This window comes from Plectropomus leopardus, chromosome 1, assembly GCF_008729295.1.
Source record: "Plectropomus leopardus isolate mb chromosome 1, YSFRI_Pleo_2.0, whole genome shotgun sequence".
In the NCBI taxonomy this organism is placed as follows: domain Eukaryota; kingdom Metazoa; phylum Chordata; class Actinopteri; order Perciformes; family Serranidae; genus Plectropomus; species Plectropomus leopardus.
Genome location: NC_056463.1, coordinates 11,253,350 through 11,265,420, shown reverse-complemented (window position 1 = coordinate 11,265,420; position 12,071 = coordinate 11,253,350). Strand labels below are relative to the sequence as shown.

The 12,071-nt window shown below is 37.6% G+C and overlaps 1 protein-coding gene across 1 annotated transcript; it reads right to left on the bottom strand.

Moving 5' to 3' along the window:
• Window positions 1–5,107: 5,107 nt before the first annotated feature.
• rs1a (retinoschisin 1a) lies at window positions 5,108–10,928 on the bottom strand. The gene is made up of 6 exons (XM_042485327.1): window positions 10,871–10,928; window positions 10,490–10,515; window positions 10,185–10,311; window positions 6,925–7,066; window positions 5,402–5,597; window positions 5,108–5,291 (listed from the first exon to the last, which is right to left on the bottom strand). Exons 1-6 carry the CDS (start codon window positions 10,923–10,925, stop codon window positions 5,139–5,141), a joined length of 699 nt encoding a protein of 232 aa, XP_042341261.1. The 5' UTR covers window positions 10,926–10,928; the 3' UTR covers window positions 5,108–5,138.
• Window positions 10,929–12,071: the final 1,143 nt, after the last annotated feature.

Here is a 12,071-nt window from a genome sequence, read left to right as displayed (position 1 = left end):
AAGGATTTCTATCAACATTATTTATTAAATATTTATTTGTTTTAAATTCAAGGATATAAGCTATAAATGACACAGTATGTAGGCTATATGGGAATATTATAAGGTAATATAGAATTAAATGTGTAATTGCAAGAGCTTTAGTTTCGACTCAAAGAAATGCATAGATATTTATGTGTTGATAATACAATATGTCAAAAGGAATATTTAATAATGGTGAATGTCCTTTTTTGTTCAATTTGATATGTTATTAACAGATTTTCACGTTATATCATGTTTTTTTTTCACCCTTTTTATTTATTTCTTTTTTTTTTCATTCAAATGTAAAGAAATCTTGATGAATACTTGTTGCCCAAAGTGGAAAAAAAATCTCAGACATTTTATCAAGTGCAAACTTGCCCATCACTCTTATGACATCAGTTATGAAGTTTTGTGACAAGTCGGGCTATTTGTCAACAGGATTTGGTAGCAGATCAGCCGGAGTGAGACTGTTAGGCTCTGTGCTTTACATACAGTTATTGTCAGTTCACTCTTTGGTGTCACCGTTTTGAAATAAGCCCTGTTTTCAGTCACTCAGTTCATCAGCGACAACATCTTTCCAGCTCTCTGCTGCCATGTTGGTTTTGTCTATAGCCTTAAAAGCAAGAAATGGACATCAAGACTTTGATTGGTGGTGAAAACTTATCCTCTTGAAATGAGGTGTGATTAACTCATACAAGTGTGCAAGATAGTAGGACAGCACTCTGCAAAAAGGCATACCTCACCTACAACCTTTAAGATCTGAAAGGTGAAGTCTGGTGTATTTTATATTTACTTATTGTCAACAAATCTCATGAAAAGACCAACAATGAATTTAACAAGTGTGTGTGTCCAGAATCTGATATAGCTTTTTCCTCTGTGCCATTAGGTTTTGTCAAAAAACAAAGCCGCTCAGACCAAAAGAAAATTGTGCAAGCAGCTTAATATGTTTATTTTAAGGCAGGCACCTTAGATAGAGGAAGTCAGTTGCAGATGGTGCAAACATGCACAGGACTTTCACACAGCAAATCAGTGTTTGTAGCCCAGTGTCAAAGTTGGCTTCTTTTAATAACAACATTACATGGCATGCTACTATGCGTAGCATGTTACGCCGGCTACATATGTGATGTCTGTCACGTGACACAGGTGACGTTTTGTCAGTAAAGAAAGCACTTAAAGCCATGACATTTTTTCCCTATACCTTACCACCTAGTTTTCTTAACCACAAAGCTTTATAGCAGAATGGCACCCTTTTCATAACATTAAGGACATGTTTGAAACTGTGACTGTAAGAATGGTAATATATATCATTTTGGGGATGGTCATATGTTCCTAACTGCTAATTTCTCTGATGTTTAAACTGAAGTTTAAACATAGAAAAGTCTACTAGTCATAAAGTAAAAAAAAAAAAAAAAACTTTGCTCGATTTTGATAGTTTTCAAAGTTTAATCTATAAGGTTAAATGTTGTCTAAAAAAAAAATCCATTATCCCATTTTTCAAAACCTAGTATTATTTTAAATGCTTCTGGCATTTTGCACATCAAATTGTGAACATGACAAAGACTCTCCAGATAAAGGTTAATGAAAAATATTTGCTAAAAGCTTTGTTCTTAATCAGCTAGTATATTTGGTGCCAACTAGTGAGGGTACAGCAATGTTTAATCAACTAGTGGACTGACTGCACACAGCTCATGTGTTGTTTTAAATGTTAGTGGAAATTATTATCCCGTTATCTCAGCATTAGAGAGGGTTGCCAATAACTATAAAAACACATTAGTGAGCCACACTTGCACTGGATGACATGTTCCTTCATGAACATGTGTACTGTAATTTATTTTAAATCTATCCCGTATACCCACATACGCCCTGCTACTGTGGTGTACTGTGTACTATGGTGTCCAGCCAGCTGAGGAAAAACGTGGCCTTTTTTAAATACAGAAGTGAACAAAGATTTTTATTAGGAGCCAGTGGCCTTAACAGGCTGAAGAAGACAAAAAGTAGTAACTGAGCCTCGTAAAAGTAAAAATATTTAACCTGGCTTAATTTTTAACCTGGCTTAACACTCAAATACATACTGACACGTTGCTGGTAGATTACTTGTTTGTAACATTAATGCTGTATTTTATTTTGTTGTCTCACGACTGCTGTTTTGTATTTTGGCATCTAGTAAGCCTTTAAACACATTAATCTCTCGCTCCAACAGAATTCCTGGATTGTATTTCAGGTATCAAAAACAACACGCCCCCACCAACACAACCCCTTGTGCTGTTTTGGGCCTGCAAACACAGTAGGGTTGTTATGTTGTTGGGCATGTTTTCTTTCATGGGATTTGTTGACAATAAGAAAGATATAACATAACACCAGACTTCTCCTTCGGTGTGTGTTTACATTTCTCTGTGTGCATTTTAAAAGCTTGTGTTCTCAAAGTTTTTGCAAATGCCTTTTGTAAATGTGAATTTGGTTTTCCTATATTCGCATTACAACTTTTATTTTTAATATTAATATTCATGATCAGGGATGATTTTACTTAACTAGGTTATTCATAGAAGCATTTACTAGTTGTCTACTGACCTGTGGATGATAAAAAAATATATAGGACAAAACACTATTAGTGGCCTAAAATATACAGCTTAGTTTTTCTTTCAGTCTTCCCTTTATCCTTTGTTCCTTCCTCTTCATCTGTGGTTTTAAAGCTAAAGTAAAGAGCTTTTATATCACAGAAGGAGGGAACAATGGAAATAAGGCAGGATGCATTTGTGCAAAATTCAAGACATCTGTGGACTAAAGAGAGAGTTTTAGAGGATCTCATGTTTCATTTTGCAAAGGATGAAAACACACAAGCAAAAAATGAAAACACAAAACGACTACATGGCTGATTGAAAGCAATAACATTCAGAAGGAGACTCAGCCTGATGCAGGTTGTAAGAGCCAAATCAGTCGCGAGTTAAACAGGAGCCAAATATAGCACAGAGAAGGATTTCCATTAGGAGATTGTGATTAAAGCAAGAGAAGTGTCCACGTATACTATCAAGACATCGCTCTGCAATACATTTTTTATTTCCAATTTGTCCTTGAGCACGACCCAGGGCAGGTAAAACTGCCGTGTGTTGTGTTTCACTGAATAATCCTGATTGCTAATGATTGTAAATGACTGCTGATGTGGGTTTGTCTATATCATTAACGGGACAGAGTGATGACAAAGCTTGCCTTGCCAGTGACCCGAAGCCTTATATTAGCTCACTGACTCAACACTTCAGATGCAGACGGAGGCTTCAACCCCCAGCAAGTCACACAACAACTGAGATGAGAAGAAGAATTTTTGTTCACAAATATGAATGTGTTTCCTAAAACATCTTTTCTTTTTCATTAAGCTGTTTCCCACTTCTTACAGGGTGTAAATAGAAATAATAGAGTGTATCTATACTGACCATTCTACTTTAAAAATGTTAGGGTCTCACAATAAAAGCCAACTGTACATTTTTGAACGGCTCACATGTTTGTTTTTGTAAACACGGACAGACACAACATGAGAACAGACATCACATAATACAAGTGTTCGTTTAATCAAGGAAATAGTTTAAAGATACAATAAAGATCACACTTCAGAGGGACTCTGAAAAGCACCATGGGAAATTAAAATGTTACAGAAAGAAAGGAGTTAACCACAGAACAAAACCACATCTGAATGTTAGTGACACCACTTTGTAAAAATTTGCCTGAGGTAAAAAAAAAAAAGTATATATATGTGTGTGTGTGTGTGGTTACAGACAAAAAAAAAGAGAAACTGGAAATGAAGCAAATTTCAAGAAAAAATCTGACATTATTTCACATTTTTCTTATTATTAACAACTCTCATAAAAGGACCAAAATAAACAATGTGATGGTCATTTTCTTAATATTTTATGTGTTTTTGTTCATACAATAAAGGTGACCTTTTCTATGGGTCACAATTACATATTTTTATATTTTAAGAATGGTAAAACTTAGTTTGGTTTGGATAGTCTGCCTACAGATTTAGTATTTTGTAACATTTCAGCAATTCATCTGTTTGCTCTGTCTATAGATTTTTATCATTAAGTATCCTATGTGACAATTTACCACATGTTATTAGAAAGATTTATTTTAACTTGTACTGTTCACAAATAACCTGAAGATTATATTTTGAATATCTTGAGAGTGAAGTGAAACAGTTGAATCTCAACTAATAAACTGTTGAAATGTTACATGATAAACTAAAAAAAGACTGAGTGAATTCCTTAAACAGCTGGGCACTGTAGTTTTCAGCAAACGTTACTCGAACAGGAGTGAGTAACACACTTGTTAGGGACTATTTTCTGCTGGGGATGAATACATACATGATACATACTGAACCATGAAATATTTAGAGCCAAAGGATAGTGTAAATATTCTTGACTATAAATATACACCAGTGCCCATGTTATTTGTTATAAAGTAACATGTCATATATATACAGCAGTGTGGCTCGCTGGTGTGTTTTCAATAGTTTGGGAAAAAAATAACAATAAATATATTAAAATAAAGGAATACCAGGTTTTGGCAACACTTCAGTTCATTGTTGGTTTAAGTCTTTTCATGGGATTTGACATGTAGAATATAACCCGTGTTATCCTTTACAGAAAATAAGGAGGAAGCTGGCTGAAAGGTCCCGATTTATTGTTAAAATCAGGAGAAGAATTTCACAGGAGGACACACACATTTTTGGATGCAACCTCCATAGCAACGCTGCTTCTCCCTCTCAATGCCTAATTATTGCATTGAATTTATGCCATTTCATTGCAAATGGAACAATCTATTGAGAAAGCATCAAACTAAAGCCCCCAGTGTGAGACTGGTTTAACACAGACAATGAAAATCAGAGTGAATGAAAGCTTGTTGACCACATCAAACAAACATTCTCATGAAATCACTTAAGTCAAACTGTTTTGATCATATACTAAAAAAAATATATATATATATATTTGGATGTATTTTGTGGTTTTATAGATGTAGTTGAAAGGGACCAAATCTGTGGATATAATAACAGAACACACACTCTGACGATGGGGTGATTTAGATGAAGTTTTGGTGGGAGAATGCCTCAGGGACAGCAGGGGAGGAAAGGTTCAGATGCATTTGTTCATGCAGAGCAGCAGCTCCAGGCGTAGAGCGATGCGTGTGTGCCATCCGAGGGGTAGGATGCGGATGTAGCGTGCCACGATGGGTGGCCGCAGGAGGTTCTGCACAGATGAGGAGCGGTCAGAGTTTCCATAAAACACCTAATAGAAGGAGCCAAAGGTCAGGATAGATTAATATAGACATTAATACTAACTGAAACATTGTTGTCTTTTTCAATAAAGTGATTACAGTTTGACTGTGTTTAGCTGACCCTGTTGTTTCCAGTCTGGTCTTTGTAATAGATCCAGTTGAGTTTTTCATCTGTGCGGTACTGAATGCTGTATTTGGTGATCCACTCCTCCGCATCACAGCGGCCCTGAGTGAGTATCCCAGACACCACCATCACCTCCTTCAGGTCGATCTGCACCCACTGATTGTTGTCCTGGAACTTAGATAACCAGGCACACCTGCAGCAGAAACACAAACACAGGATGTGATGCAGCAGTGACACATGGACTCGTGGTTCAGTTTGACCTAATACCTGCTGCTATTTCAGAGAGCAGATAAAGATGCATAGCTGGTTTTAGGCCTTTTACAAAGCAGACATTGTGTCTACACATGGTAGAGAAAGCAAAGGTTGTACCAATAACATTAACAATGGCACTCTTGTGTTAAAGCCCCTTTGGGCTGAGTTTAAGAAAACAATACAATTCATATTTGATTAAAAAAAACCCTCTCACATAGAAAACATACATGGAATGAAATTATGTGGACAGATACAACAGAATAAAGTGAACCTTTTAAACATACAGTGTGCGGCAGCCTTGAGGTAAGTGTTAAGAACATGGATAACAACAATAGAACATATTCTTGAAACAGAAAAATTTACTTTCTCAATTAGAGACTAATTTAAGAAACAGAGTAAATTATATCCCAAACGAAACTCTTTGAGACAGGTGTGTATTACTGAAATGTTAAAATGCTAATATGTTAATATTCTGAAATGTTATCGGACAAAATGGATCAAATCATGACAGTGAAACAAGTCACAGACATCACTTTCGCCACATAAGTCTTTGGGAAAAAGCATTTCTGGGACAAAATTGCATCATGTCATGGAAGTTGTATGTCCAGAGTTGCAAAGTTTGGTTTTTTCACGTGTTTTTGAAGGAAATTAAACCAATTTTGTGAGGTTTCAGAGGTTTAATTATTCATGAAATGCACCCAACTGCAGCAAATAAAAACTGATGTCAATCTAGGCGTTAAAGGGTTCAAGCAGCTGTTTATGGCATTCAGAGCATATATATGATTCAGAATTAGAGCCAGGATTGTCTACACATCAGATAGTGGTTTGCTGCTATATTAATGCTCTGAATGTCGTGTCAAGCGCCTTCAATATTGGAAGGGAAAAAAAAAACATGCAAAAACAGATCAGAGTCTTCAGCACTGAGAATAACAGCTCCTCTGCAGTTTTATTTAGCAGATCTATTCTTGCATTGCCTGTCTTATTTATATCTAAATATTTTTAAGTAAGAGCATATTGGTGCGTCACCTTTACCAAATGCACTTTACATAATGAGAGATGGGTTACATCTCTCTCTTTGACTGCATTTTTTCTAATTCTGTGAGACATACATCACAGATGGCAGACACCCAGACATTTGTTTATTGGGGTTAGAACAGTCGACCATCTCTGGCAAAAATATCAGCATTCATTGCAGCTATATAACTGCTATTTTTGCTGACAATCTGGAAATACACTTTTATCAAGTCTGTATGTTGGCCTGGACCTACCCGAAGCCCTGGCTGTTGAGCCGAGCCTTGCTCGGGAGCCACGAGGAGAACCAGCCGGTGTACTGGTCCTGGTTGGAGCAGGTGATCTGGTCTGGACTCACCGATCCGGCCTCAAAGCCCAGCGGCTTGTGGTACGGACACTCTGCAAGAAGATCAGAGACAAATTTAGAAAACAGAGGTTTTAATTTAAATCTCCTTTGTTAATATGTTTGTTTTTAAAGACCTCCTGGCTGCATGGATTTCAAGGTCACCACCCCGACAGCGGAAAACACAAACATGTCTGCCAGGAGTTAAGCAGTAAAAACACTGAAATGTGACCAGCAATATAACCTTTTCTAGGTGCTTAATTCTCCATCTCTTCATCCTTTCCGTCCATCTCCATCCTCACACCCTCCCGCCCCCAAAGCCTCCAAAGCTCCCGCTTTTAGCAGACCCAGTGTGACCCATATCCCATCCTAAAAGCCTGCAGTTTAATTCTCCACAGTGAGAGATCAGCGATGTCCATTAGGGCGGCAGGTGGACAGATGGCCATGTCCCACTCTCCACAGCTTTGTTGCTCCCATATTTGATCTGTCAATCTGCCCTCTCACTTCCACTAAAACCACATGAGAGCAAAGTCCTTTGTTGACTTTATAAATACATTATAAATACATGAACGGAGAGAGCTACGCACAAGTTTTTCAGCCTCAAGATTCAGGTATAACATCAGCTGTGGATGTGCTTTTGTTTACTACTGGCTGAAGCGTATCTGGCACAGGGTCACATCCTGTCTAATCCCAGTATTACAACGCATACAGCAGTAGCAGCGCCTGTGTGAGTCAGGAGATAAGTGTTTACATAACAGTAATGCGAGTGACTCTATAGTCCTCCCTAATGTATTCCAAGAGTGGAATAAAACACATTCAGACAGCTGAGTTAATATCAAAACCCCAAAAGGTGAGACACAATACAACTGAGGTGGAATAAAGTCTGAGGCCGTGCAGGAAAGCCTGTCCCACTCATCATTTATCATCACAGGTCTATGTCGTGGTAATGACTAGTTTCTGTGATTGTGCAATCTATTACAAACCCTGTAATCTGAGCATCCTGTTCTGAGATAATGAATATCTACTGAACTTCTTTTTCTCCTCTCCGTCATCCGTTGCCATGTGATTTGTGGCTCAGCTGACACACAGTGAGTCACCGAGGAAAACCCTTTCACTGTACATCAGCTCTGTCTTTCTCTTCTCTTCATGATCTTCATGTCTCCAGCCCAGTAAGGCTGCTGTCAGTTGTTTTTTGTGCATTTGCTGCTTTGAAGAGATAGATCTCAAAAGTGCAGATTTCACAGAGATTTGGTGGAAACCCCAGGCTGAGTCCTTAAAGTGATTTGAAAAATGGAGATTTCCATCTGCTACTGAACATGACGTGATGTGATCGAAAGCTCCACACAAGCTACTAATGGAATTTTTTGATCATTCAAGCTTGAGAATGAATGAAAACAATCTGCCACATGTAACCCATGATTCTCTATATTGTGTGAGTTTTGATGCAGATTAATATCCACATGCAGACCACATTTTCTTATTATTGAAATAGTACATTTAGAGGATTGTGCAGCCTTAGTGGACGCTTTTCTGCTTGTTTTCATGGCTCCATCTGCATCATCCTCTGCGAGGATGTCCAATGGAGCATGTCCACCCTGTGGCGTCAAATCTGGAGTCTTATGCACTCATGCATGTACATGGACATAATATAGAGATTCCCCTTCTCTCTGCCTGTGTCTCTATAACACAGACATTAGAACTCCCTCTCTATCCACATTGAGGAGCTTGAATGATTTGTCATTTTGTTTGTTTTTTAAGCAAAATGCCCCAAATGTAATGGTTTAAGCCTCTCAAATATGAAGATTTACATTGTGCTGATTTACATTAAAATTACTTTCTTTGGATATCATCAACAAAATGATTAATCCATGAATGGAAATTTTTTTTGGCAGGTTGAAGGTGCTGTATGTGATAGTCAGAGCAGATAGGAGTCAAAGTCTGAGCCACCATTTTTTTGCCTATGGCTCTTAACATGTAGGTGGCTGAGCTAACTTGATACAACAGTTTCTATGGTATCTAACCAATTAGTGCCCTGCAGTTAAGTTCAATTTGTTTCACAATTGTTTCACGATCCCGAACATTAGTCTCCTGGAGAAAAGTTCTACGTTTGTTTGACCCATGCACTACCCCGAGCAACCCCATTATGTGGAGTTTTGCATTTTAACTACTTACTTCTTTATTCCTGTCAGCGCATTGGTCACATGATTACAGACTTCTTGATTATATAGATTACATGCAAATTACAGGCTCATGATTATGTGGTATATATAACTAATTTTAGTGCATTTCTTTTCGTAGGTACAACAGTGCATTAGAACAGCCTGAACAGCACAATCAGTGTGCAACAGTGCTGACAAAGCTAACAGTGTTAACTTATCAGGTAACCGGACGGTGGGCACTACGCTTCTGTGACAATGCTGTTCCCAAATATTGTTCAGGACAGCGCTATCAGTGGTAATTGCTGTATGAGCAAAGTGCAGAGGTAATTAGCTAGCGAGCATGAAACACACAGGGACTTATAAATGGTGATATCCACACACGGTTAAAACCTCTACCACAACAAAAAACAGAGAAGCTCGGATAACAACACACACAGAGGTAGCATGACTGCATTCTCTGCCCAGAATGCCATTACTCTATTATATCTTTACAGCAAGTCATTTTTGCTTTGTAATGTTCTGTCTAATGTCACTTTTTTTTTGATTGACAATAAAATTAATCAGTAGTTGCAGACATACTGCGCTGTACACTAGATTTCCAGCAGGTTGAAGAGTCCCACATGAAGCATTTGATTCTAGTTCTCGTCCACTCTCTCAGTGAGCTTGCGTGTTGGCAAGTTCATTATCTGAATCTAACTCTGACATCATAATTTAGTCCTGGTTACTGGTACTATTATTAGATTAATGATTCAATTTGATCCTCAAATCCAAATAAGTTGCTCAATTAGTGGGTCAATTATAAAATGATCTGTGTTCAGTATGAAGTTCAGTGCACAAGTGATGTGAAAGCCATTATGAGTGAACAAAAGATACTAAGTGCAATAAATATAAAACATTCTTTTTTTCCACAAATTAAGGGTCTATTTTTCCATGTATTTTTAATTACATCACGAAAAAATGTGTGTGTTGTTTTTTTTTTTTCTTCAGAGAGCAAACTGTCTTATGTAGTTTTTACCTGGCATGCAGTCCACTCCTCTCACCATGGAGGAGCCGGTCCCGATAGAGGACATCTCAGTCGGGGACTCTCCTCCTTCACAGTCACATTTGCAAGACCTGCTGGTCCATGCCTCAGACACTCCCGCCTCATGTAAACACACACAAATCACATTAATAGATGCAAAATAGTATCATCACAAAAACAAAAAATACAGATGGTTTGCAAAAAAAAAAAAAAAGAATCAAAATGTGCTTTCTTTTTAAACTAAACTGCATTTCATTCAAAAACTGCTGATTTTAATGCTTTTTGAGGCTTCTTCATACCTCTTGAGCATGGCTGCTGATGAACACTGTTAAGGTAGATGGACAGAAGCACAGAGCAGGAAAAAAAGAGTGTTAGGACACAATTGTCACCCAAAATCTATGCATCAGCCTGTCAATATAACCACAGTAAGAAAACGTAAATAAACACAATGCAAACATAAAGAATCAAATATGGTGTCACCAAAGAAAAATCTTGGATGATAATCTGAAGGATAACTGATGAAATCTGATGTATTTGTCAAAGTCTCAGATAGGAATCTGTTTGTCCTTCAGAGTTTTAAAGGTTTCATTCAACATGTTTGAGGAACTCATTCTGATGTAACAATTATCAATCATAATTATGTGTTCAGCAGCACAAGGTGAAAAAGACTGAAATCGTACCGTTAGCTCCCAGAAGGAGCAGGGCCAGCAGGAAACGCCGCACGTAGAGAGTCATCTTCCAACCTGCTCCAAACCAGACGACACCGACTATAGAGTGAGCAACCAAGCCAGCAGCGATAGACAGGCTGGATTACAATAATCTCCACCGGACACTAATGGCCTTACCTAATGCCATCCTTATCTGACAAAGCCCCTCCTACAGCTGTTCACCCACCACCATCAACACCATCAGTGACCACCACGCCGTATGGAGAGCACTGCACAGCAGCAGGGGTCAAGTCAAAAATCCTGCAGAAAAAAAAAAAAGCTCAAGGGGGGTCAATTGGATATGTTACATGGTGTGGGTGTGTGCGTGTGTGTGTGTGTGTGTGTGTGTGTGTGTGTGTGTGTTTGTGTGTGTGTGCAAGAGAGTGAGAGAGAAGGATCTGGAGGCGGTGATGGCTAATGCTGGGCCTTGTGATCCATATGATTGACCAGAAGGTCGACTTTTGTGTGACTGTAAATGGGTCTTCCCGTATTTGCTTCGTTTGTTATTTGCATTATCCTGTTAATTTTAATACAGAAAGAAAGAAAGAAAGAAAGAAAGAAAGAAAGAAAGAAAGAAAGAGTATACGAGAAGGTACATATTTTTAGATTTTTACATACCCCTTATTTTCTGTTTCTTGTAATTTTTTATGCTTATATATGAGAGCGACTGTAAGATCCCAGTTTTCTCTAGGGATCAATAAAGCATTTCCTTATTTATGTAAAAAGCATATCCTCTGATACACTTATCTTATATACTAAATTTCAAAACAAATGCAAACATTTGGAACCTTAAAGGGGAAGAAGGTGATATTTTTATCTTGTGTGCACAAGATGAATAACTTTTTCCAACAAGATAAAAACTTGTGTGCACACATGATTTTAAAAAAATCACCCTTTTAGGAAGCACAGCCCAAAAATAAAATAAAATAAGATAAATCTATAATTTTGCTTATATGTGAGTTTGATGAGAATTTTGTGATGAATAAAAAAAGCCTGAATTTGGGAAGTGTTTTATTCCAGAAAAACAAAATACATAACAATCAGGTTTTTACATCTTTATTATCTCAAGGTAGTCAAAAGTTAAACAAGTGCAAAGCTGTCTTAGGTTAAAGGGTTCAAACTGATCATGACTTTTGTGTCTCCTGCGGACAATCAGGCCAAAGATGTCTGAATT

Coding starts and splice junctions, on each gene's coding strand:
- rs1a (XM_042485327.1), bottom strand. CDS start 10,925: ATGACTCTCTACGTGCGGCGTTTCCTGCTGGCCCTGCTCCTTCTGGGA. Junction 10,516..10,870: donor GCTCCTTCTGGGAGCTAACG/GTACGATTTCAG, acceptor CTACCTTAACAG/TGTTCATCAGCAGCCATGCT. Junction 10,312..10,489: donor TCAGCAGCCATGCTCAAGAG/GTATGAAGAAGC, acceptor TGTTTACATGAG/GCGGGAGTGTCTGAGGCATG.